At 42.9% G+C, this 23,240-nt stretch overlaps 6 protein-coding genes across 8 annotated transcripts in view; 3 read left to right on the forward strand and 3 right to left on the reverse strand.

Moving 5' to 3' along the window:
* Positions 1-23,240, forward strand: part of LOC131885520 (stromal membrane-associated protein 1-like) — a 49,537-nt gene that overhangs the window by 8,177 nt on the left and 18,120 nt on the right. The window lies entirely within an intron of this gene.
* On the forward strand, positions 1,768-4,611 carry LOC131885512 (non-lysosomal glucosylceramidase-like). Its single transcript, XM_059233573.1, has one exon. The coding sequence runs from the start codon at positions 2,023-2,025 to the stop codon at positions 4,498-4,500; it is 2,478 nt and encodes an 825-aa protein (XP_059089556.1). The 5' UTR covers positions 1,768-2,022; the 3' UTR covers positions 4,501-4,611.
* Positions 4,612-7,774, reverse strand: LOC131885511 (GPI ethanolamine phosphate transferase 3-like). The gene has a single exon (XM_059233572.1). The coding sequence runs from the start codon at positions 7,772-7,774 to the stop codon at positions 4,622-4,624; it is 3,153 nt and encodes a 1,050-aa protein (XP_059089555.1). The 3' UTR covers positions 4,612-4,621.
* LOC131885519 (MIP18 family protein galla-2-like) lies at positions 7,818-8,835 on the reverse strand. Its single transcript, XM_059233584.1, has 2 exons — positions 8,398-8,835; positions 7,818-8,072 (listed from the first exon to the last, which is right to left on the reverse strand). Exons 1-2 carry the CDS (start codon positions 8,638-8,640, stop codon positions 7,818-7,820), a joined length of 498 nt encoding a protein of 165 aa, XP_059089567.1. The 5' UTR covers positions 8,641-8,835.
* LOC131885517 (gamma-interferon-inducible lysosomal thiol reductase-like) lies at positions 11,888-14,042 on the forward strand. Of its 2 annotated transcripts, none has more exons than XM_059233581.1 (3): positions 11,888-12,123; positions 13,401-13,672; positions 13,742-14,042. In XM_059233581.1, exons 1-3 carry the CDS (start codon positions 11,955-11,957, stop codon positions 13,994-13,996), a joined length of 696 nt encoding a protein of 231 aa, XP_059089564.1. In that variant the 5' UTR covers positions 11,888-11,954; the 3' UTR covers positions 13,997-14,042. The 2 variants fall into 2 exon arrangements, with proteins under 2 accessions (XP_059089564.1, XP_059089563.1); XM_059233580.1 differs by lacking the exon at positions 11,888-12,123 and adding an exon at positions 12,504-12,804.
* Positions 14,889-22,612, reverse strand: LOC131885513 (uncharacterized). Of its 2 annotated transcripts, none has more exons than XM_059233575.1 (8): positions 21,981-22,612; positions 21,060-21,317; positions 20,650-20,980; positions 20,278-20,540; positions 19,912-20,086; positions 19,680-19,828; positions 17,488-17,685; positions 14,889-16,740 (listed from the first exon to the last, which is right to left on the reverse strand). In XM_059233575.1, exons 1-8 carry the CDS (start codon positions 22,276-22,278, stop codon positions 16,568-16,570), a joined length of 1,845 nt encoding a protein of 614 aa, XP_059089558.1. In that variant the 5' UTR covers positions 22,279-22,612; the 3' UTR covers positions 14,889-16,567. The 2 variants fall into 2 exon arrangements, with proteins under 2 accessions (XP_059089558.1, XP_059089559.1); XM_059233576.1 differs by having other exon boundaries at positions 14,891-16,740; positions 19,680-19,813.

Consider the following 23,240-nt stretch of genomic DNA (forward strand, 5'->3'; position numbering starts at 1 on the left):
TAGAGGTATATGGCAAAGGTTTTAAAGACTTATCTTGCTCTTGGAACCATCAATGAGCAATTTTTGAAGTAGAGGATAGGTTTCATACAGAATATCCTTTATATTTGTAGTTTTGAAGGTTCGTATTTTTGGACACTTTTGGACACTTTTGTCCACTTTTGTCCACTTTTGTCCACCCTTATTTTTGGACACTTTTGGACACTTTTGGACAGGGGTGGACAAAAGTGGACAAAAATGAAATGCCCACCCTGCATAAAACGGGATGAAAATGGCCCGATCAGTTTGAAATTATGTGTAACATTGATTGAGAAAAGCAGGCTGACTCTTTTGGAGACAAATCAATGTCTCATATTTGTTCTTTTGTTGGCAAATATAGTTGCTGACTAAGATGCCCGTTTAAAGATGCCATCCCTCTGTTGTAGAAAAATGCCCATAATATGGTATAATTTTAAAATAAAAATTATTTTGGCACACCAAGTACAAATGTAACTTTGGAAACGAAAAGCAGCAAAATGCATGCTACAAGTACAATCTATTGATTTATTCAGGAGTCAAAAGAAGTGTTGAAGGATTTATAACCCAGGGCTCTGAATGAGTCTTAAAAAATGACTCAAGGCTCACGAGCCCTTCGGCTCTAAAAGCAAAAGCTCGGACAGAGTTGTATAAGTGTTTAGAAAAAAAACCAAAACTTTTCAAAGAACGACTCGCGGGCCTTTTGCCCAAAAAGACTGACTCAGGTTTTTGTGGGCATGAAAAAGACATGAGTCAAAAGCAAGAAGTGTGAACCAGCTCAAGTGCGACGTAATTCTCCAATCAGTTGCCAGTCCTGCTTTCTTAGAACTGAACCTAACCGGAGTTAAAGTTTAACCTATGATAAACACTGTTGAACTTTGAGTAACTAAACTTGAAAATGGGATGGAAACTGATTGGTAGCGAATTGATTTCGTTTTCGTTAGCTCAAGACAAGAACAAACCACGCACTTCTAGAAAGGAGGACAGCAAACAACAGTAAAAATTTCTGATCTCGTAAACCATTCATTTTATTCCAAATAAACACTTCATGCGACGACAAATTCTTATTGAATGAATGAACTTGGCCAAATCTGAGCCCTAAAATATGCTCATGAATTTCAGGCAAAATGTCCCAAGAAATGTACACACTACATGAAATTGGAATTTTTGTCCGGCTCTTCGTCAGCTACATAAGCTTTTGTCAAATCAACTTTTGAAATGAACCTCTTACCAAGTAGATAATATGAAAATGATCTGTCTTTCATTGAAAAGATCTACGTTTCTTATTTTTTAAATTAATTTGAAAAGTGGCTTAGAATTGCTATGACCACGAGCAAGCCGAAATGGCGGGAATCTCGTTCATTGTTAACATTTCTAGAAGTTCGTGAATAAACGTACTAGGTTCTTCTTCCAATGAGGCTATCCCCAGGCTGCTACATACAATTACGTATTTCAATTTTATACTTAATCAAACATCTGGATCAAAAATTATGTCTTCTCAAACTTCACTCCATAACTTCACACAGAATGAATAAGCTAATCTTCTTATGGAGAAGAGGGCTATAGCTAGTTTATTATGTGCACTGTTAAGTTCCACGCTCAACACTTTGAAAAGACATATCTTTTGACCCAGCTAAATGATCAAGCCAAAAATAGAAATTCTTAATTATAGCGATCTGGGGACAGCCTCATTGGAAGAAAAATGCAGTGCATGGATTTGAATCAAAGTTTCTAGTTTTCAATTTTTGCCTCACCGTCCATATTCCAGGCTTACATGGCCAATATTGTGAGCTTTTGTGGCAGCGACATACAAATTGACTCATGAAGGCTCGAGTCTCTAGAAATGACCCGAGTCATCCAAGTCATCGCCAAGTTACCTTAAAGTGCTAAAGCTTGCGTAGTGTCACTTGGTTGACTCTTTGGGTGCTTGAGTGCCAAAGGCTGCCGAAGGCTGCGAAAGGCTTGACGCTTGGCCACTCACGGATTACTCGGACCAATCAGGCCTTTCCAATGAGTGCCACCATCCCCCAATACGGTTGGTCCCGCCAGGCGTCGGAGGCATTTCCCGATCCCCGCGACCAAAACCTCCGCCCCTCGTTCTCGCAAATCATCCACTTGATTCCCTTGGGACTGCGCTACGCTCTGCACTTCTTAGGCAAACTTTGGCAGGGTCGAAAACCGCCCATTGATCAGATTCGCATGTTAACCGGCCAAGCGATTTATGGCGTACCTTGCGGAGGGATCGGGGCGGGCTCCATTGGTCGGGGCTTTCGGGGCGAGTTTTGTCGTTTCCAACTGAATCCGGGCATGTATTCCTACGACACGGTTTGGGCCAATGCCTTCCATGTCCGGATTCGACAAGATGGGCTTCTGATTTTTCAAAGCGTTCTAGGCAGCCGCACTTCAGATCAACGGGGTGATCAAGCCGGCAGACATTGGGATTATGCCATCCCGGATAAGGATATTCAGTACCATGCCCTATATCCTCAATCCTGGACCACTATTGATCTGCCACAATTTCAGCTGAAACTCATCGGACGTCAAATCTCGCCATTTATTCCGCAGAACTATCGGGATAGCTGTTGGCCCGTTACGCATTTTGAGTGGACAGTGGAGAATCAAGGCTCATCCAATCAATATGAAGTGAGTGTGGCCATGACCTGGAAAAATGGGTGGGGCTCCCATCAGGATGCTCATATGGGGGCCACTATCAAGGCTTGTCCCGCTAGTTCAGAGTATTTGGGGCTGGAAATGAATCAGACTTTCCGGGATCTGAGATTGACTTATGGTGTGGCGGTCAAGAAATCGCAGCACGTCCAAGTTCAAGCCATGAGTCCTTTCGATCCTGTTCGCGATGATCGTTCATTTTGGCAGGAGCTTCAAGATGACAGGGCTGGATCCGCCCATTCAAAATCCTCGGCCACTAGTGCTCAGATTTGTATGGCTTTGAAGGGCTCCATGGATTGCCCTCCGGATAGCCAAAGATCCATGGAGTTTGCTCTGTGCTGGGACATGCCTGATATTCAATTTGGGGCCCGAGCTCGAACCTGGACTCGTCGTTATGCCGCCATGTTTATGAGCACTCAAGCAAACTCGGCTTGCCCGGCGCTTCTGGAACACACCTTTAACCGGGTGTCAATCTGGCGACAATCCATTGAACAATGGCAAAGGGAGGTCTTGGAGGATGCCGGTTTGCCGGATTGGTTCAAGAGTGCTCTCTTTAACGAACTCTACTACTTGGCTGATGGTGGAACTCAATGGTTGGATATGTCCAAAAGCGACTTGCCCGATGATGACATTCGTCGTGAATATGGCCGTTTCGGGTATCTCGAGTCCCACGAATATCGTCTTTACAACACCTACGATGTGCACTTCTACGCTTCAACCGCTCTCTTGAACCTATTTCCCGGTCTGCAATTGTCTTTGCAAGCCGATTATTGTGATGCCACCCAAACGGAAGACCCAACGCTGGTTTGGGAGTTGTATGGCGGCAATTGGGTTCCTTTGAACAAGGCCCTTTCTGTTCCTCATGATCTGGGTGACCCCGAGGATGATCCTTGGATCAAGGTGAATGCTTATCGTATCCATGATGTGTCCGAATGGCGCGACCTCAATCTCAAATTTGTCATTTCACTCTGGCGTGATATATATTGGGCAACTCAGGTTCAGTCAGATGAGAGGATTAAAAATGCGGCCGAAAGTCTGGCTCAAAAGGCTTGGCCAATTTGTCAGAAAGTGATGGAAAAGTCTGTTGAGTGGGACAAAGACGGAGATGGGTTGATTGAGAATAGCGGCAAGCCTGACCAAACTTATGACACATGGGTCATGACTGGACCTAGTGCATATTGTGGCGGTCTTTGGATAACGGCTGTCTCGGCTATGATACAATTTTGCCAGAAGTTCCAACACCAACATGACACTTGGTCAGCCATTCTGGGCAAGGCTCAAAAAGCCTTCGAACAGAAGCTGTGGCATTCAGGACCTACAGATGCCTTGTTTAAATTTGATGCTCAGTCCGGTCCCAATCTGGTTATGAGTGATCAACTCTGCGGTTATTGGTACGCCTTATTTATGGGGCCGGAGGTTCTGAAGTCAAGTATAAAAGATGAACAAGTCCAAATTGCTTTAGAAACGATTTTCAGGCATAACGTCGAGAAATATGGGGCTGGCAAGAAAGGTGCCGTCAATGGAATGCTCATCAAAGAAGGCCATCGTGATGTGTCCACCGTTCAAAGCGAAGAATGTTGGACCGGATCCTCTTATGCACTCGCCTCAATCATGTTGGCCAAGGGCAATGTCGAGCAAGGTTTTATCACCGCCGAGGGAATTTACAAAACCGTTTACGAACAAATCGGTCAAGGATTCGAAACTCCTGAAGCATTGTACAACGAGAAGCATTACCGAGCCATTGGCTATATGAGACCCCTGAGTATTTGGTCCATGTTTGAAGCGTGGAAAATGAGGAACTCTCGCCTTGAATCAAGCTGAAACAACTAGATTCAACTACGCATCATCAACTTGTCTCCTCCTATTTTTACTACTACCCTCGGTTTTAAGGTTCAGAACATGGTATTTTATTAATAAATTTTACCGCTAGTGCTCCTTGCGATCATTTATTTTTTTGAAGCATTCTATAATAGCGAATTAAGGAAATGTGAATCCTAGAAAAAACACAATATCCGATCACTACACTGACTAACGACACGAGAAACCCGATGGCTTCGAAAATGAATCTGGGTGCGAAGATCTTCCACACCATCAAATGACGGCGTAGAACCGTGGCCGCCAACATGGTACCAAAAAGTCTCAAGGCTTGGAGCCAGCAGTACTTGGCACATAACTTCAACAAGTTGGATCGGGTCTCCTCCTGAAACTCAACCAGAACGAGCTCTCCTTGGTCCAAGTCTTGGCTTTCCAGAGTCTTGACTTCCACGGCCGCAGTTTGGAACTGCCTCCTGAGATCGGGAAACCTCAGCCACATCGTGAATGGCGAGATCAGAAGAATTGGCAGGCAGATTCCATAAATGATCCTGGACGTGAAAGTGTTCCATCCAACCATAACAACCGGGATCAAAAACCCGGCCAACGTGGTGTCCGTCCCGTAATTTGAGCCCGATATCCCGACGAAGGCGGCGTTCCATTGAATGGACGAAAACGTGGGTTGATGGCCTGTGGCATAGAAAAGAAGGGACTCGAGTAGCCAGTATCCCACTACTGTTGACCATGGCACATTGAAGATCTGTTCCAATGTGGATATGGATCCCAACCGGATTGCTGTGTCCACGTACAAAATGAGATGGGTCAGAACGAATGCCAAACCCAGACTAGGACAAAGACCGTCTCCCAAGAGGAGCATTGATCCAAGGCACAAAATGGTTTGAATGAAGAGGAACGGGGCACTGAAAGCTGTTCCCAGGCCGAACACGTTAATCTTCTGTCGCCCACCAACGCTATCCATGGTGAAGTGATTCTTCCAGTGAGAGCTCATAAACTTGAAATAGCCGTGAATGCCGTTGCTCCGGTGAGGCATCACTTCCGAATGAGCGTGAGTGTTTTCCATGCGATAGACCAATTTTGGCTGGATAATGATGGCAACAAGGGCAGTCAAGCACAAGACCATGGCCACCTGGGCCAAGATGTTCTGTTGCCATGGAAGGAGCTTTGTTCCAACCTCATGGCCTTGGATGGCCCAATAGAACACCATACTGATGCCACAAGTGGGTGGAACGTAGCTGGCAAGGCACACACTCACTGAAAACCCATTCAGATTTCCGCAGTTTTTCAGCCAGAAATGCGGCAGGAGCACGGTCACAACGACGGAGAGCATGGTCGAACAGAACCTTCGATTTTTGTAGTCCCGATAAGAGGTGTCTTTGGGCAAGGTCCCGATAGGCTTGTGGAACTCTGTTGGAAAACAAAATCCCAATTGTTCCTCTCGACATCGGAAGTAGATGGTGCAGAGCTTGACGAGACCCATAATCACGAGTACGAGAAAGAAGATCACTTCCCGGGAGTTGGATCTTATCTTTGGGTTGGCTTCCGTTTCTGGCGTTGGAGCTTTTAATTCGAGCAGATAGAATATCACCGAGCTTAGAATCATGAAACTCATGACTTCGGCTTCATACACCACGAATGAATTAGTGGACACCATGAACACTTGAAATAGAACGAAGCCCAAACAAAGTAAAGGTCTCTTGCCACAGGAATTATATAAGGAACTGATCAGATCCCCCGCCGAATCCAAGAGCTTCCACAACAAATTGAAGCCAAAAGCCATCACCGAGAATGAAGAAGAGGCAAAGAGCACGAATTCAACTCCTTTTTCTGGTCGAATGTGCTGACTTAGGGGGAAGAGCATTCCCAATCCTGCTCCAATGATGCTGGATATCCATAAATGTGTCACAAAGCCGCTATTCAGAATGGAGGCGATCAGATGAGTCTTAGGAGTGAGGATTAATAACAAGATCAAGCAGAGCTGCATCAGGAAGAGGATCAGACCCAGTCCCATGACGGTCAAATTGAATTCGGCCCAAACGGATTGGCACATCTTCTTGGCGTTGCGTAGGATATCAAATCCACTGCGAATGGTGCCTGGCACATCTGAGAACGATGGCGAGATTTCCTCGTAGCTTTCAAACCGATTTCTGAGACTGTCATGAACGTTCTTGGGCAAGTTTCCCCCATGGGCACGATATCCTTCCAGGAAATTCATGACTTGCCTCAAGTTGGCGTCGAGGTAGGGCAAGATGAAGGAATTAGACTCGTTGCTACCAAAGAGACTTGGGATTAGCTTCCCCAAGTTAGAATATGGGATGGGAATCCCGAGCAGTAAAGACAATGTAGGCACAAAATCCACTTGCTCCACGACTTCCCGAGCGGGTTTGAGGTTGGTTTGGAAATTGAATTTGGGGCTATAGGCAAATAATGCAGCGCTAAGTTCGTCTGATGAGTCGCCGCCATGATCTCCGGATGCTGTCATCCCATGGTCGCCCATCACAAAGAGGATGGTGTCATTACCAATAGAATCAATGACTCGTTCGATGACTTGGTTCATTTCAGTGAGCTTCCGTTTCATCTCTGGATGATAAGGCCCATGTTTGTGGCCCGCGTGATCTACTCCCAAATAATGAGCGATGAGCACGTGCCAATCAGTATGATTAAGCTCAGGGAAAAAATGCTCATTCACCCCCTTATCCACCGTATCTAAATCCCACACATCAAAGGATGGGTAAGGGAATGAGCGGAGGAACTGGTTGGGATACAATCCCATCCACGTATCATCGCCCGCAAAAACCGCCCGTAAGTCTTGACCATTCACTTGGAATAGTATGTTGTCCTCCGGGATTTCATCAGTCCCGAAGTTGGACGACGCATCAATGAAAGTAGGTAAACTGCCCGTAGTTAGGCCTTTTAACCTTTGTAAGGTCGTGGTGGGTGGATCAGCCATAAACTCGAATAATTTGCCCTGTCCCGAGCGCTCAAGTCGACTCAGGATAGGCAAGTTGTTCTGGAAATGCATGGGTTGGACCAGTCCATCATCGTGCAGGGCGAATTCGTATTTGAAGGCGTCAATGAGAATAATCACAGCCTTGGCAAAGATGGGCGGAGCCCGGGGATGACACGGATCTCGGGACAAGCACTCGGATTTGTTGGTCAGAACTTGGCGTCGGAGGAGAAACCCACCCGTGAACAGAAACAGGCAACACACAAACACATAGGACATCCACAACAGGAACAAGAGGTACTTGAAGGTGGACCACATGTTCCCGACTCAGCTACACCTATCGTTCATTTGGAGACACCGCCTACTCTTCCGTCGGTTTGATCAGGCACTGATTGACCACATTGAGCAGATGAGCGTTCTCGAGTGCGGCCGCCACCCGTTCCTTATCGGCCAATTGTTTATTCACGGCCACTTCAGAGGCGTGGCTGCCGGGCGTGATAGACACGCGCACTTTGAACCGGGGTGGCAAAGAGCGGAGCAACTTGACGCGGATGGCTAAACCGATCAATGTGGCCATGGAACAATGCGGAATCGTGGGGGTAAACGTAACATCCACCTAAGGAATGGGAAAAAAGGGAATAAAAGTAAGAATCTGATACACCAATGAGTTCTACGTATATCTTCTGTGATCGATATGATATCGCCTAATTCCAAGGTCGGCAGCAAGAAATCAATATGAAACGCCTGAGGGACTCGTACCAAAACGAACCCGCAGTTTGATAAGAAAAAGGTATCCAGAATCGTTCACGTTCGACCAAGTCAGATGCAGGGAACATAATCTTCAATGTTATAATGGTTAGATTCAGGGGTGAAAGTAAATCAAACTGAGATTAATCTATAGCAATCAATGGTTCCCATTAACATCCAATGTCCGTACTAACCAAGTTCTGGTGGTCGTCCACTTGGACCTTGTCCAACTCGACCACGTTGAGTTGCTCCAAGGTCAAGGGATGCTCGGGGTCGTTGATGTCCCGAATGAGATCAAAGACCTCTCGGCTATCGAACGGATCGGTCACGTTCTCGTCCCAATCCTCGTCCCGCCGAGCCCGATCGCCCAAAGTGGCGAACAGCTGCGGATTCACGTTTTCCAATCGATCACTCCCGGACATCTTGACGGCCGACATTCACGGGCATCCTCGGCTCCCACCGTCCAATCCAATTCGAGTACGCACCACACGGACGTGGGCAAGGATCAATATCAATGCCCCGCAGTTCAGACTGATAGATAGATAGAGAGAGAGAGAGATAGTTAGATAGCACTAGGCTCAGATACACGCCCACCGGGCGGTTGAGGCCACCGACAAGCAATGGCTGTTAAACTCTCTCTCGGAGGGAAGGCAAAGAAGTTGGTCGAGATAATCAAGGCTGGCTGGAAGAGAATCAGTGGGTAAGTGAGTCAAGAATGAATAAGAATGAGGCACACAGGCAGACAGGCGGGCTGATTGGGGCCCAGAGGCTGGGCCTGTGGCCGAAAAAAACGATCACAACAGGGCTGCCTAGTGACCGGCTAAGTTCGAGGTCAAATCATATTAGATGATGAAGGTAAGGACATTGAGCAGGTCTCATCCATGAAGGATTTAGGTGTAGTCCTCCAAGATAATGGAAAGTTCGATGAGCATATCCAGTTGAAAGTTGGTAAGGCTTTTCAAACATGTGGTTGGATATGTCGCACGTTTAAGTCCAGAGATAGTGTCACGATGCTAACTCTGTACAAGTCGATTGTTCAGCCGCATCTTGAATATGCCTCTCCCATTTGGGCTCCAATTAGTTCAGCAGGTTTGCAAAAGCTCGAGCAGGTCCAAAGATGTTTTACTAGGAACATTGAAGATATGAGAGAGCTCTCGTATTGGGAGAGGTTAGAAAGGTTGGGATTGTACAGTACTCAGAGAAGGTACGAAAGGTATCTGATATTGTACGTTTTCAAAAGCATTCATGAGCTTTGTCCCAACCCAGGATTTAGGGTCAATTGTAGTGACCGTAGAGGCTTAATGTGCGTTTTGAGAGCACCTTCAAGCCCTCGAGAATCCAGGCTAGTTAAAACAATGAAGTCCAACTCTCTTCTTTCTCGGGCTCCTTCATTGTTCAATTTGCTGCCCTCAAATATTCGTAGGGTTTATGTAGGGGTTGATCCAGTAGCAAGATTTAAGTCAGACTTGGACAAGTTTTTGACTAAAATTCCGGATCAACCTTATATTCAAGGATTAGCCAGATCAGCCAACTCCAATTCGTTGGTCGATCAAATAATATATATAAATAAAAGTCAAGTATAATAAATGATCTTCTGGTCTTGAACTGCTGGGATTCCAATCCCGGTAGCGGTAAGGAAGTCCGCACAAAAAAAAGAAAAGAAAAATGTGAGGTTGAAAGTCGATTTGGTCGTCAAAAAGTAGACACGGTGCCAGGGTTGGTCACAGGATAATCCCGGAAATCCCTCTCACACGGAAATCCTGGGAACGGGATTTTCGAGGCCAATTTTTGGGGCTTCTGGGTTTTACGGGTTTTCCTAGTTTTTTTGAATGGTTCTTGTATTGGGATTCAGTGGCCTTACGTCACAAAATGCGAGCAAAATGTAAACAAGGTTTGTCGTTGGTTGAAATTGCGGATGATCATTTTGAATTTCTCAAAAGAAGCCTTGTGACGTGTAATACAGACTCCAACTCACAGAACGCTTCATTTACAGTCATGAAACTGAAGTGCAAAAACTGACGCTGAGAGGTAGTTAGAAACCAAGAGTCTTAACAAATGCAGATCTACATGAAGATTAGCAAAGTTGCCAAAAGTCCAACAATCAGGGTCATGTTTTAGCCAATGTGAAAAAAAGACTTTTGGGAGGATTATGTGATTGCTCTTAGTCATTGCATGTAGCCATAAGAGAGAAAAAATTGTTGGAAATTGAGCTTGGAGGGCAAGTTGGTGTGGCAGTTCTCCACCTCTCTGTCACACCAACTTGTAGCTCAATTTCCAACATAATTTCGCCTTCTGGTGGTATAATGGAGTGACTTGGTAGACAAATTTGGATCACCAGCCATTCATATTTTCTCGCGACCATTGCGATCCAAAAGAGGCCACTAAGTAGACTCTTTCAAAAAAGTCGGAGAACGTGTCAAACTCTCATGTAAATGCTTTGGCATAAAGCTCATGGTAAAGAATAGGGCATGTTAGAGGGCATGTCAAGTGCAGAAAATTCAAGGAAGCACCATCTGTCCATTAAATTTTCAATAATCAAACAATTTTGAGTGAATTTTGTTGCAAAACCCAACAAAATCAACATATATGGAATAATTCGGCAAACGCGCTATCAAATTGGCTCAATAACACAATTCCATTTGCTTAGGCAAGCAGGTTAAATGAAATAAACATCACTTTTTATTTTATTTTACTCCATTGAATAACGTCAGTTGTTCATGAACGGATTGACTTGACAAGCCTTATAGACACTCGGATGTCTTTGAGATGCCAACAAGGCCGCACTGTATGTGCAATGAGGATTGGCTTTGCACATATTTAGTTACAAGATTCTCAAAGGTTTCAAATTCAGGGAGCCAATGGGTTTATGGCATGTTAAACACAGAACAATGCACTAAAGGGCGATCTGCCCCAGCCCCATCCTGCCCTACTACCAAAATATGTTCAAAATAATTCAAATATATGCCTCAACTGACTTGGTGAGAGTGTCGCTTTTCTTCCAGGAGCTCTACTTCGGCGAATTTGGCCACCGCCCAAGTCATTTGGCAACGCTAAGCTAAGAGGCTATATTGAGGAGAGGCTGGAATGCAGCTGCTAGAGACAACATTTCCGGCCTAAAACAGCGGTAAATTTGAACAGCCTTTTTTGTAGGCATCTATTCAATGCTTCTCAATTTCTTTCAATGAAGTCTGTAAATATGAGGCTTGAAGGGCGTCAATCTTGTCAAGATACCTTTGGCGAGTTTGAATTCTTATGCCATCGAGTTTCAACTTACTATGATTGCTGGTAAGTGGCATATTTGCAATGTGGATGAATGTTGGACACAGGCCTTGGACAAACGACAAAATAATGCGACAAGTTGTCAAATTCCTAGGCCCAAATTTCAAATATTCTGCGTGAACCAGTTTTTGACGATGGGTTTGATTTAAATTCCAAGATGGCTGACAGTTGTCAATAAAAACCGAAATAGCACGTTTAGAACCTTGCGGCCAGAAATCGAAAGTCATCCTAACAAAGTAATAACTGGGGGTGACTCCACGTCTGATGCAAGTTCAAAGAATGATAAGAGCCTCGTATTCCTGCGTTTGAACACAAATCCTCGGGTTTTTCCCCATGTTAACGTATTCACAAACAATCTTCACGACCGATCTTATCTTTTTCTATGACGTAAAATGTATCGATGTAAAAAGAAGATTCAAACGGACAAACAATTCGAGAATAGAATTCAGTAGTGTTCTCCTAATTGAACACAATGAGGGTCCTCGCTTGGAGCATTTTCTTTGCGTTAAACGTCGTCTCTGTTGTGCACGGCCAAAGCAATCCTGTGCTCGTTGAGCTCTACTACGAATCCCTTTGTCCCTACTGCCAAGAGTTCTTCCTGAACCAGCTCAATGGAACCCAAAATATCTTGCAGGATTCTGGTATGCTACCTATTAGTAAACAGATTTCTTTACCTAGGGCAGCAGGCCGGTTCAGATAGGGGAGAAGATCGTATTACTGATGGGTATTCAGGGCTGGGCATACCAATGGCTTCAAGTGAATGAGTTTAGGTATCTAGTACGTATGGTTTCAAACTAAAAAAAGCGTGCTATTTGAAAGCCAAATTTGCATGATTTGAACTCTAAATAAGAACTATTTAAGGTGATTATTACCTTATGAAATGTTTGGTAGATTTTAGTCTGTTTTTTAGAGCTTATCACTGCACGCTTTGTCCTCTGATATATTTCTAATTTAGCAAATGTGTAAATTCGGTTCTATCGTCTACTCCCATCCCTGTACTAACGCACTGTGAGTTCAAGATGGGAAAACTAGTTTAAACCGATGAGTTCAGTTCCAGTTTCACATTGGTTGTCAATTGACCTACTCTGACGAACACTTGTCTTTCAAAAAGTTCGTCAAAATGGAGCTGGCCCTGATAGTCTTGGTTTTTGGCCTCGCTTCGAGTGGTTTGGCCTCCACTTTATCGAGGCCTTTGGGGACACTTTCTGCTGACCAACCCGTGATTTTTGAACTGTACTACGAGAGCATGTGTCCCGATTGTCAAGACTTTGTCCTTCATGAAATGGGATTGAATCAGACATGGAGCATTCTAAAAGATACTGGTCAGTACTGAGTTTTCCCCCTCTTGGTTTGAGGGCCCTAATTGTGAGCACAGTGTAGTCGTTTCTTCTCTGTTTGCACATCATTTTGACATGCAGACTGAAACTAGCTCAGCTTTTGCAGCTTTTGCCCGGGGCAATTAAGTTGTCAAACCCAGATGTAGAGGTTGCTTGCCTTCTGGAAATGTTTACACGTACTTGAAGATCTACAAGGACTAATGGAAAATGTTGCTTTGCTTGTCTTGTTAGTAGTAGACATCGTAGCATTGTCTGTGTTAGCCCACAAATTAGTGCATGGTTTGACAAGATATTCATCATTCCATAACCTGAATTTCACGTTCTTCAACATGCCGAACTACTTCAGTCCATTTCGCGTTGAGCCACATTCCAGGATCAAAAAAAGCGTTATCAAATTCTTTATACCTCTCGACATGTGTTCCATTCCTTTTGTTAAGTTTCACTCTTCAACTATTCCAAAAAAAAGAGACAAGCTTCAATGAAATTGGAACATGAAAACATTCCTTTTGTTGCTTCTCTCAGACAACAGAAACGGATGTTAAAAAGATGATGTCCATTGCATTTGATCTTTTTCGACTTAGGCATCATGGAAGTCCGCATCTACCCCTATGGGAATGCCCAACAAGAACAGTTGCCCGATGGTTCTTGGAACTTCACCTGTCAACATGGTCACAGAGAATGTCTGGGGAACATTGCCGAGGCTTGTATCCTGGACGAGGCACAATACGATCCTGCTCTTTTCATGAACGTAATCGCTTGTATGGAGGCATCCAATGATCCTGCCGATGCCACTGAGGCATGTGTGAAGCAATGGTCAAAGCTAGACTATGATCAAATCAATACTTGCCGAGAGGTGCGTTATGCTTTGGCCACCTTATTCTAATTTAAGTAGAGCTGTGAAATAACGTCGAGTCTGTTCCAGGGACCCAAGGGGATAAAATTGCATCACGAGATGGGACTCAAGACCGAGAGCCTCGACCCAGAGCACAATTTTGTGCCCTGGATTGTTGTGGATGGAAAGCACAGCAATGATATTCAAAATCAGGCCCAAGACAACTTGCTCAAATTCGTATGCGAGTCATTTGGTGGAGAGAAACCCAGTGAGTGTCAAGAAGTCAAGAGTGTTTGGGATCGAATGCTTGCTTTGTACCAGAGGATCAAAATCGATATACTTTGAAAGCTCGACCTTCGATAAGGGACAAATAAAATGGGATTTTAATAGACCCTTTTCCATGCTTCTTTCATGTTTGCAATCAACAACAGTGGGTCTTAACTACAGCAAAATATTATGATTGCCGTGTAGGCATGTTATCCCTATTTTCACAAAATCACTAAGTTGAGCGAAGTTCAAGGCTGAAAGTTGAAATAGCTATTCTATTAATGTGGCCCTTGGAAGTAACACAATTCAGGAACCCCAAAGACAATAACATTCAGACGTTTAGGCAAGCGCTGGTACCAGCAAACAAACTTGCCTGCCAATGCCAAGGATGCAAAATTGGCGTTTCATGCTGGTTTTATCGAAGTTGACCTTTCGTCATATAGCAATGCGAAACAAGGGTCAGCTTCTCAAAAACGTGTTTGAAGTCCCAAACTTGCATCACTGACATTGGTACCAGCAAACAAACGAACCTGCCAATACCAGTGATGCAAAATTGGCGTTTCATACTGGTTTTATCGAAGTTGACCTTTCGTCATATAGCAATGCGAAACAAGGGTCAGCTTCTCAAAAACGTGTTTGAAGTCCCAAACTTGCATCACAGACACTGGTAACAGCAAACAAACGAACCTGCCAGAGCTTGCCTAAACCTCCCCATACGGCACACAATGGTTCAAATAACCTATCAAGCTTTGAGGAAAATACCATAGCATACCTTAGCAGTTTTTTACCTTACCAAATCAGAAGGAACAATTTTGGTTTTTCATTGAGGTTAACACTGAATCATAAGACTTTGCTCCTAGTATGGCGACAAATAATATGGAATAAAACGCAGGATTCTTGTTTTTTTATTATTGTTTCTTTCATACAAGGGATTGCCATCTTTTAGGCAAGGAAGCATTTATATATGCATTGTCTTGTTCAAATTTGTAGTTTTAATGCGCATTAATTAGAGGGGCTCAGTAGTTACTTCTAGTGCTGGGGCGAGTACCGACTCGAGTCCGAGTGCAATCGAGTCTGTTTTCGACAGAAATCAGGCTTTTCAGCATGAATTGACAATGTAAGAATACAACAATTGAGCTAATTTCATTGGCCTTTTTTAACTTAATAAAAACAAGATGAGTCTTTTCCTTGACTTGAGTCCAGTAAAAGACACAAGTCATATAGGTAAACCCATAATCCAAGATGCTAAATATACACATTGTCACATTTGCCCACACGAGAAAAAGTTATTTGCAATTGCATGACCGTAAACACTGAATATAAATGAGAGCTAAAAATATTTTGCTGAAGACAACTCATACGCATTAGAAACCAAGATGGAACATATTCAACTCATACGCAGCTACATACGCAAGGACTAGCAAGATCTGTTAACTCTGATTCGTTGGTGGATCAAATATTATATGAATATAAAATCAAATTAGATATATATCTTTTTCTGTCTTGAACTGTTGGGGATCCCATTCCCAGTAGCGTTACGGATGTCCGCTAAAAAGAACAATCTGCCCAATCTGTCTCACTTTTGAAGCTCTGGCCGATAGGATGATAAAAATTCTTGCTTACGTGAAGGCTATATTCTCAATTTATCCATGTCAACCATTGTCGGGATACTTCTCACGTTAATTTTGCTTTTTCAGTCTCTTTCATCTAATGTGAAACAAGGTCATCGGACCAGTCCAAAATGCTTTTGTTATTTCAAATAATCCAAGAAAGCGTTTTATAAAAGGCTGTACCTTTGATTTTCTTGGCATTAACAAGATCCCTCAAATATTCAACTCTTCCGATAACTTTGCGTGTGGACTTAAGGGAGAACACTTGCCATGAATATTGCATAGGCTTCCCATGCTACAAAAAAATACGGTTTACAGTCCGCACCTTAGAGGGCGCTTTGTAAACTAGCCTCTACAAAATGTAGGGCCGCTCCCTCTTTACTGAATTATAATGCGATTGAGTTGTTTTTGGTTAGTTATATCATTTTTTTGTGTAATTAGTAAACTAGGTCACATAATGTCCCTAAAAGAAATTGCGTTCACAGCATGTTACTAGTAGCTTATTTAACAATCAACCCGGCCTCTTCCCCACTTTGTTTGGGCTGTCTGACGTTGGAAATGAAGGCCCCTTATTTTTGAGGACTGCTTAGCAAAAGGGCTAGAAATACCCATCCTGACCTAATGGGAGGTCTTGAAGCCTTTTTACATTCCACTTTATAGCAGAGGCGTAGACTCACGGATATGAATACTGTAAGAAACATAATATTGCGAATGATTTGTATACCAGACTTGATGAGAGGATTAGAGGATCCGACAGGGAAACCCCTATTCAATGTTTAAACTGCAACAAGATAACTGATTCTTAACTTTACCAACTACGCATCTGAAGCAGTTTCCTCAGCTTTTCCTCACGCTTTTTGCTATTTGCGTGTGTCAAATATATTCTGTTGCTTGCATCAATTAGGGATGTTGTTTGGTATTTTTCTTCTATCTTCAAAGATACTTGGAAACACATTTATAGCATCAAAACATCGGTGTTCCCCCTTTGGTGGGTTATCGGGGCGTGGAAAGAGACTTGTTGGATTTGAAAAGGATCGTTTCACGAAATGTTCGTTGGTCGGCATTCCTCGAGTTTTCTTGACACCAATCGAAAAGTTAGGACAAAAACCGTAGCAATAGCCATAATGCCAAACGCAGCAGATTGAACGCGATATTGCCGACGAGATCTGTCACCAAATTTCTTCGCATCCACAGCTTCTTGTTTTGACATTGCTGTAATAATTAAGACCTTAAATGGTATTTCAACCTTTTCTTTTTCAATGAAATAAGTAGCTAATGGTATAAAATTGACTTAATTGAAACAGATGTAAAAGTTAGGTTCAGGAAACATGCATCTAAAAAGTGACTAGTGATTTACGCTGAAAGTTTTTTTTTCCTTTTTCCAAATATGTTTCAATATCCCAAAATAGTAGGCTAAAATAATCGTTCGAGTACTTGGTTGTTCCGCATTATTATACGAGTTTTTTGTATCATCTGTATTCTGCTGTGAATTCAGAACCGACCAAAGAATGGAATGAAGGTGTAATTTTGTCCAAACTACGGTACTCATGGGGACAGAGAAGGATAAAATAGTCTTGCATAAATGGATCTCTTGTTGCCTGGCAAAATAGTGAATTGTTGAGTAATGACACAGAGATTAGCATCTGAAATCTCCATTCCAAAACCGGCGACAGCATTCATTCTCCGTAATGGATTACCAAGTTAAAGAGCGATGATTTTGCAGGCAATGACCTTTGGGGCGAATCTTGCATTATTTGGATCAATGAACGCTTAAGAATTTGTTTATTGCTATCCATTGTTGGAGACGTTCTTGTCTTGAAGGGGTGGCCAAGCACTTGCAAACAAGTCACAAAATGGAGTGAGTGAAGGAGGTTACCCTCTTTCTTTGAAATATAACGTTTGCATACGCATACATAGAGTCACGCTCGTTTCTGAGTGGTACGGTTGAAAGCAACTTACCTTCTGGTTTTGAGGCTCTGAGAATCCAGCACTTGCCTCGGGTTCTATGGTCCCATTGAGCCACTTGAAATTGAGTTCTTTGACAGCAAAAGTTGGAATCACAAAGGCCTTGAATATCTAATGGTTCGCTGCCTTGAGCACAGGCCAATCTATCATTGAAATGAAAGAAGTGGTTGGACAATTCCAATGTTGAACCGGCTGAAAATGATGGAAGAGGAACATATTTCAATACTCTGATACGGCATCTTCCTCAAGGATGCCCTCTTTGTATTCAAGTTGCGGTTTTGGTACAAAGTTGGTAAAAATCAATTTTGAGAAGAGTTTAAAGCTGTAGCTTCGAGAACAAAAATTTTAGGTTAAAGACAGGTTCACTAGCTTGAATTTTGGAGGTACCTTGGCAGGTCAACATTTGCTTAAGACAGACTTGGCTCAAGGTTGAAGGATTCCAATGGAATATTCCTTTTCATTGAGCGGAGGTAGCGCCCTCTGCATCAATTGTTCTGGGAGAGCTTTCAAATTCACTATGGATAATATTCCGAACAATTATAATAATAATAATCTTTATTGCGAGAATGTTTTCTCATTGATCGTTACATGTGCTATCTATAGATTAATGACTTGTTATCCCACTCTGGGTTCCTGATGATTATGATTATGAAATGTAAGTAAGAATAAAACAGGAAGTTGTATACTGTTTTATGGAGAAAAAAAAACAAGCCAACACTATGGCAATCATTATTTCCAACGAAATAGTATCAATAAAAGTGCAGTTTCACAAGTTTTTGTTGACTAACTTTTAAAAATCACTTTTGCTAAACTGACCTTTTGCTCTTTTAGCACAATGTAATAAAAGGTGATCAGTGATGATGAAAAGTCGTTGCAATGCTACAGTATGAAATACTGTTTATAGAAGGAGCTCCCGGTTTATTCCTACTTATCAAAAGTGCTCGTAATTTTACAATTGTAGGATTTGGAAGGTCTCTCAGAACCATGTATTTATGGTGTTAAAATGTATCAGCAATAAGTTGTTCAGCGATAAATACTTTGAAAAGGCAGGCTTCTTAGAGCGTATCCTCGTGTTTCTATCTTTGTTTGTCCGCATCTACCTATGGTCAGAAAAGTATTAAAAGGACTGTTCCAATGAATGAGGTGCGGCTCAGCGAAGTTCAACTAGAATTAGTGCCCCCTTTTTTGTCAATACATTGATAGAGTCGGTTAATGATTAAAGTACCGAGAAAGGCTTAGGCCGTTGAACTAAACTTTGTTGTTGCCCTAAAGGCTGAACTATCAATGTATTGCCTTTAAGAAGGCTTTCTGTAAATGGTATTTATGAAAAATTGAGCTTGCTAATTTATTTTGGAAGATGAACATAGGAGTCATTTTCCGTTTGAATAAAGACCTTAGTACTACAATGAGGAGATCAACTTGTAACAAACGTTGTCTAAATAATTCTTGAACAATTTTCCTCGATTTGTGTAATTACCTAAACATATTCGCCAATGTTTTTTGGAACTGTCTTGCTTCAAATAGAACTTGAAATCTGTATAACCCTGAATGTCAATAAGCCGTCTATGATCGATTCATTCTCTTTTTCTTTTTGTCCGTAGACGAGTTTCGAGTCACACTCCTAATGGATCATACGGATATCTTTACAAATGTAGTGCCATTTCAGTAACCTAAAATACTACTACTAATTGATCTTACCATTGTCTGAATTCACCTTCTTGTCCTGCGAAAACAAAGCAAGTCAGGCAAGCCATTGGTTCTATTGTGCAAAAACATGTCATACGTAGGTAACGTAAATCGTCCTTGTTAATCATTATGCTCTGATTCGTGCGTTTTTAACCTGGTTGTTCAAATAACTACAGAAAGCTTCAAAGTCTAAAATCGAGCCAAAGGCGAAACTCCTAAATCCAACAAGTTTTCATCCTTTTGGCGAGAAAGTTTTTTTTGCAAAAAGAATGATGAGATAATTATATGAGAAACACCTTTCTCATCTTCATGACTTAGTGTCTTTTCTCAACCATTGTTAAAATAAGACATTCAACTTAAAAAGACGCTCATTTTCCTTATCTGAAATTCTGAATTAACTAATTTTCTGCTGAAATCTACCAGACATCCGAGAAAGAACGGCTCCCAACGCTTGCAAATTTATGAAGAAAACAAACCATGCGATTTCTTAACAAAATCACCTTTTTTCCTCTGAAGACTGGAAAGTACCCGGATCTTCCCCAATAAAGTGGCGCAGCAAGATTGTTGCCAAAGCTGTCGGCTCTCCGAGTTTGCTCGGTGAAGGTCGTGTGGATTGACTGCGGGATTGAGCTGGCTATAAATAGAAGACCTTAAGTCAAGAAAGCACATCAGCACTTTCAAACCAAAGAATCCAATCAAAATTGGAACTTTTGGTGAGTGGTGATGGAATACCTGCCCAATCTGCTTTCAAGTTCGGGCGTCGAAATATTGGAGCACTGACAGTTCGCCACGATTGGTATTTGATCTTGCGAATCGTCTCCAATCGATAGAATCGAATTGAGAACCTCGTCTTGGGTGCGAATCCCACCCATTCGTGAACGCTGAGTCAGACAGGAAGTCATTGAATCTGCGCAATTGAAAATAAATCAACACTTCTTAAACAGAACTCCAGGGACGCAAATAATGTTTGTAGTACTTATGCATTACAATGCCTTTTTCATTTGGTTGTTTATGGACGTTCTTTCGCTTTACTCTTTCTTTGAACAGCATGTTTTGTTGGTTTGGTTAAATTTAGAAATAACCATCAGTAACAACTACCTTGTTCTCGAACAATTGAACTTGATCCATTAGTCAAAAAACTCGGGGTCATGACGGACAGAAAGCCCGTGTCAGCCAAAACGCCTCTTTCTTTCAGGTCCAAGGTCTCATCCAACCATAAAGGGTTCAAGTAGTCCAAGACCAATTCCAGACTAGGCAAAACCGTGACTCGATTATGAGTTCGTCGTATTAGGACCTTGAAGAAACCCGACCACTCCAAAACGGCCTCGTGTTCCTTGGGATGAATCCTCAAATGAACGGAGCTGCAAATCGAAAAGAAAAGGTCGCTCTTGGAATTCTAATATGAACTCGTCCTTCCTTCCTTTCTTCCTTGGTTCCCAATTCCTTGTTCCTTTCCTCGTTTCCTCGTACCCGTCGTTGCTTTTGAGTTTGAAATCGAGTGAATGGGCTCGCTCCCAAGTGAACCGCTCTGTGATTCGTTGGTTCGTGGAGGCTGAGGAGCTATTCGTGGAACGAGAGCTGCGTCCTCGAGCCTCGTGGTTCATTTCAATCAAATTGGGAGCGAAAGATAGATCGATCGGTGACACTCCTTTGATGGCGACTTTAATTCGGTGGAAGAACACGTGCTGGGTCTTGAAGCTGGATCGGTAATGCACACAGCTCAATGGAACAATGTAGAGATGTCGAGTTGGGCTTGAGCGCGATAACTTGCCAAACGGAACGGAGGATCTGGTGAGGTTGCCTTAAAGGAATAATGAAGGAAGCGCCAGAACTAGGCAAATATTTTCATGTCACGATGAGCAAGATGAATTGTCATTTACCATTGGAGGGAACTATCCGTTGTGCTCCACAACTGATCCCAAGTGTGTCTGGGAACATTTGACACCACGCGAGAACTTGGTGGGGAGAATTTTGCCACATTTTGACTTGAGCCTCTTGCCTCAATTTGGAACGACAATGGTAGGTGCTCTTTAAGGTGCCTCGCCACTTCACGATGGCAAAGTCGTGGTATGAAACACTATACAATGCGTTATCAAACACCCTGATCTCGTCGACCTCGGGATCGTCCCATCCGAAAACTAGGAACGTGTTTTTCGTTAGCACGCGGTGTTTGCCACATGAACTAAGTACCATTTCTACGAAAATGTATGGTACTAACGTTAACAGTCAAAAGGAAACTTGGATCTATTGAGGATCTATGTATAGAGTGTTCATCTTAATAGCAGCCCTTGGAGCGACAGGTGTTCCAGTAATATATGTGAAACTTTGCACGTCTTTCTTGTCGACTCTAGGGAAATACTGAAATTGGAAATGAGTTCTCTTTTGAAATCGAAAGGGTCGTCGTGGTTGTCTGAGGCCTTCATTGAATTATCCATTGAATGAATATATGTCAGGGTAATCTCATTTCCTTCAATAGAATGGAACACATTCAAAGGAGCCTTCAATTTCTATTTGCAAATGTAGACGATGTTATATTACATCTTTGGCCGAGCTCTCAATTGTTTGACCTTGTCCAATCTGTTCCACTCTGAAAGGAACAAAAGAGAGGAAGGCATTAACTTTCATGGTCCAATGTCAAAAAGCGAAAGCACTACATATAATAACACTACTAAGCCTCAAGGTCACACAAATCACTAAACACTCTGGGATATATTCTGTCTTGTGTACAATTCAAGGCTTATCAAAAGTATGAAATGGGTTTGAAGCATAGTACCACCTCTGAATTGGCAGTCATGTCCTACCTTGGCTCCACTTTGGCACCCATGGAAGACAGAAGTCGTTGAAAGGACAAATCGAGGGCACTTCCAACAATTTCACGTAATAGCCACCATTGCTCGCCGCGCCTCGTGCAACGCCAAACGCACAACAAAGGCCGATCCAAAGCCAAGGATAAACTTTCTGGGGGACAGTAAGGTCACGACAAAGAAGCCAAGAAGAACCTGGGGATGAGTGGTTCTGAACTTGATGAGAAAAAATTATCTTTCTACAGCCCATCTCCTTGCGAACTTGTATCGACACACTCTTGGCCTCCTTGATCATCTCTGTGGAAAGCAACGCACGCTCAACTAGTCTTGCCCTTGATTTGTTCCTCGTTTTCAGGATAAGAAACTTTGTTTATGCGATTGGAACGTCGCCTCTGGCTCTGTGTGTAGTACTCAAAAACATTCCCCAACTTTAAGACCTCTGCCAAGACTGAGTTTTTCACATGTGTGACCCAGAGCCTTGAAAAAATAAAGATTTGTCCCACCCAGCCTCTCGTATCTTGGCGTTTGAATGCCACTGACACATAAAATTGGGTGGGGTGATTGGAATATCTTAAAGCCGTCAAGCCGCGGAAGTGGGAGAGCAATTTGTTGGCTAATAATGTTTACATAGCAATCGCAAAAGTAAACAGTCACATTGGATTTAGCTTCAATGCAAGCCGATATTGTGCTAAAGATCCTAATGACAAGCCTTCAGATCGTGATCCAAGATCAAGGTTGCCCAAAGTAAAGGCAACAGCTGGGTAAAACCAACAGAGGGAGAGACAATTTCCTTCCTTTTGGACCCAAAGCCGTATAGTATCTTATCATACCCTTTATCCCACGCCAAAGGGTACGTACTACGATCTTGCACTATCGGTGCAACAAGGCCCTTCGTTGGCGTGGAACTAGTAGTGAAGGTACTTTACTTACGGTACGAGAGCCTCTCCCTTCGCCTTATTCATAAGTTTTCTTCAATGCCAAAGCGCTTCCAACTCGATTTCTGGTTCAGCAGCAGCCGTCTATTACTCCATAGTACGGTACTACACGTAGAGTATATGGCTAGTTCACCGACGGATTGGAGACTTCCTGAATGTGAGAAGTGAGTCCTAGAGAGAGAACGGTTCTCTTGGACGGACCAAGCAAGATACGCGTTGAGGCCTCTTTCTTGTTCTGTTCCACGGAGGAAAGGCAGAAAGAAGAAAGAGGAAGGCAACAAGTTGGGATTTTGGACGCCAAAATTTCGACAGAGGTAGATGA

This window comes from Tigriopus californicus, chromosome 8 (genome assembly GCF_007210705.1).
Source record: "Tigriopus californicus strain San Diego chromosome 8, Tcal_SD_v2.1, whole genome shotgun sequence".
NCBI lineage: Eukaryota > Metazoa > Arthropoda > Copepoda > Harpacticoida > Harpacticidae > Tigriopus > Tigriopus californicus.

Bases quoted from the DNA above. Each gene is read 5' to 3' on its own strand.
- LOC131885512 (XM_059233573.1), top strand. From the start codon at position 2,023: ATGAGTGCCACCATCCCCCAATACGGTTGGTCCCGCCAGGCGTCGGAG.
- LOC131885511 (XM_059233572.1), bottom strand. From the start codon at position 7,774: ATGTGGTCCACCTTCAAGTACCTCTTGTTCCTGTTGTGGATGTCCTAT.
- LOC131885519 (XM_059233584.1), bottom strand. From the start codon at position 8,640: ATGTCGGCCGTCAAGATGTCCGGGAGTGATCGATTGGAAAACGTGAAT. The intron at 8,073-8,397 runs GTTAGTACGGAC...CCCATTCCTTAG, and splicing joins TGGACGACCACCAGAACTTG to GTGGATGTTACGTTTACCCC.
- LOC131885517 (XM_059233580.1), top strand. From the start codon at position 12,603: ATGGAGCTGGCCCTGATAGTCTTGGTTTTTGGCCTCGCTTCGAGTGGT. The intron at 12,805-13,400 runs GTCAGTACTGAG...TTTTCGACTTAG, and splicing joins GAGCATTCTAAAAGATACTG to GCATCATGGAAGTCCGCATC. The intron at 13,673-13,741 runs GTGCGTTATGCT...AGTCTGTTCCAG, and splicing joins AAATCAATACTTGCCGAGAG to GGACCCAAGGGGATAAAATT.
- LOC131885513 (XM_059233575.1), bottom strand. From the start codon at position 22,278: ATGATCAAGGAGGCCAAGAGTGTGTCGATACAAGTTCGCAAGGAGATG. The intron at 20,981-21,059 runs GTAAATGACAAT...TATTCCTTTAAG, and splicing joins ACGGATAGTTCCCTCCAATG to GCAACCTCACCAGATCCTCC. The intron at 17,686-19,679 runs GTGATTTTGTTA...CATCATTTTCAG, and splicing joins CAGTCTTCAGAGGAAAAAAG to CCGGTTCAACATTGGAATTG.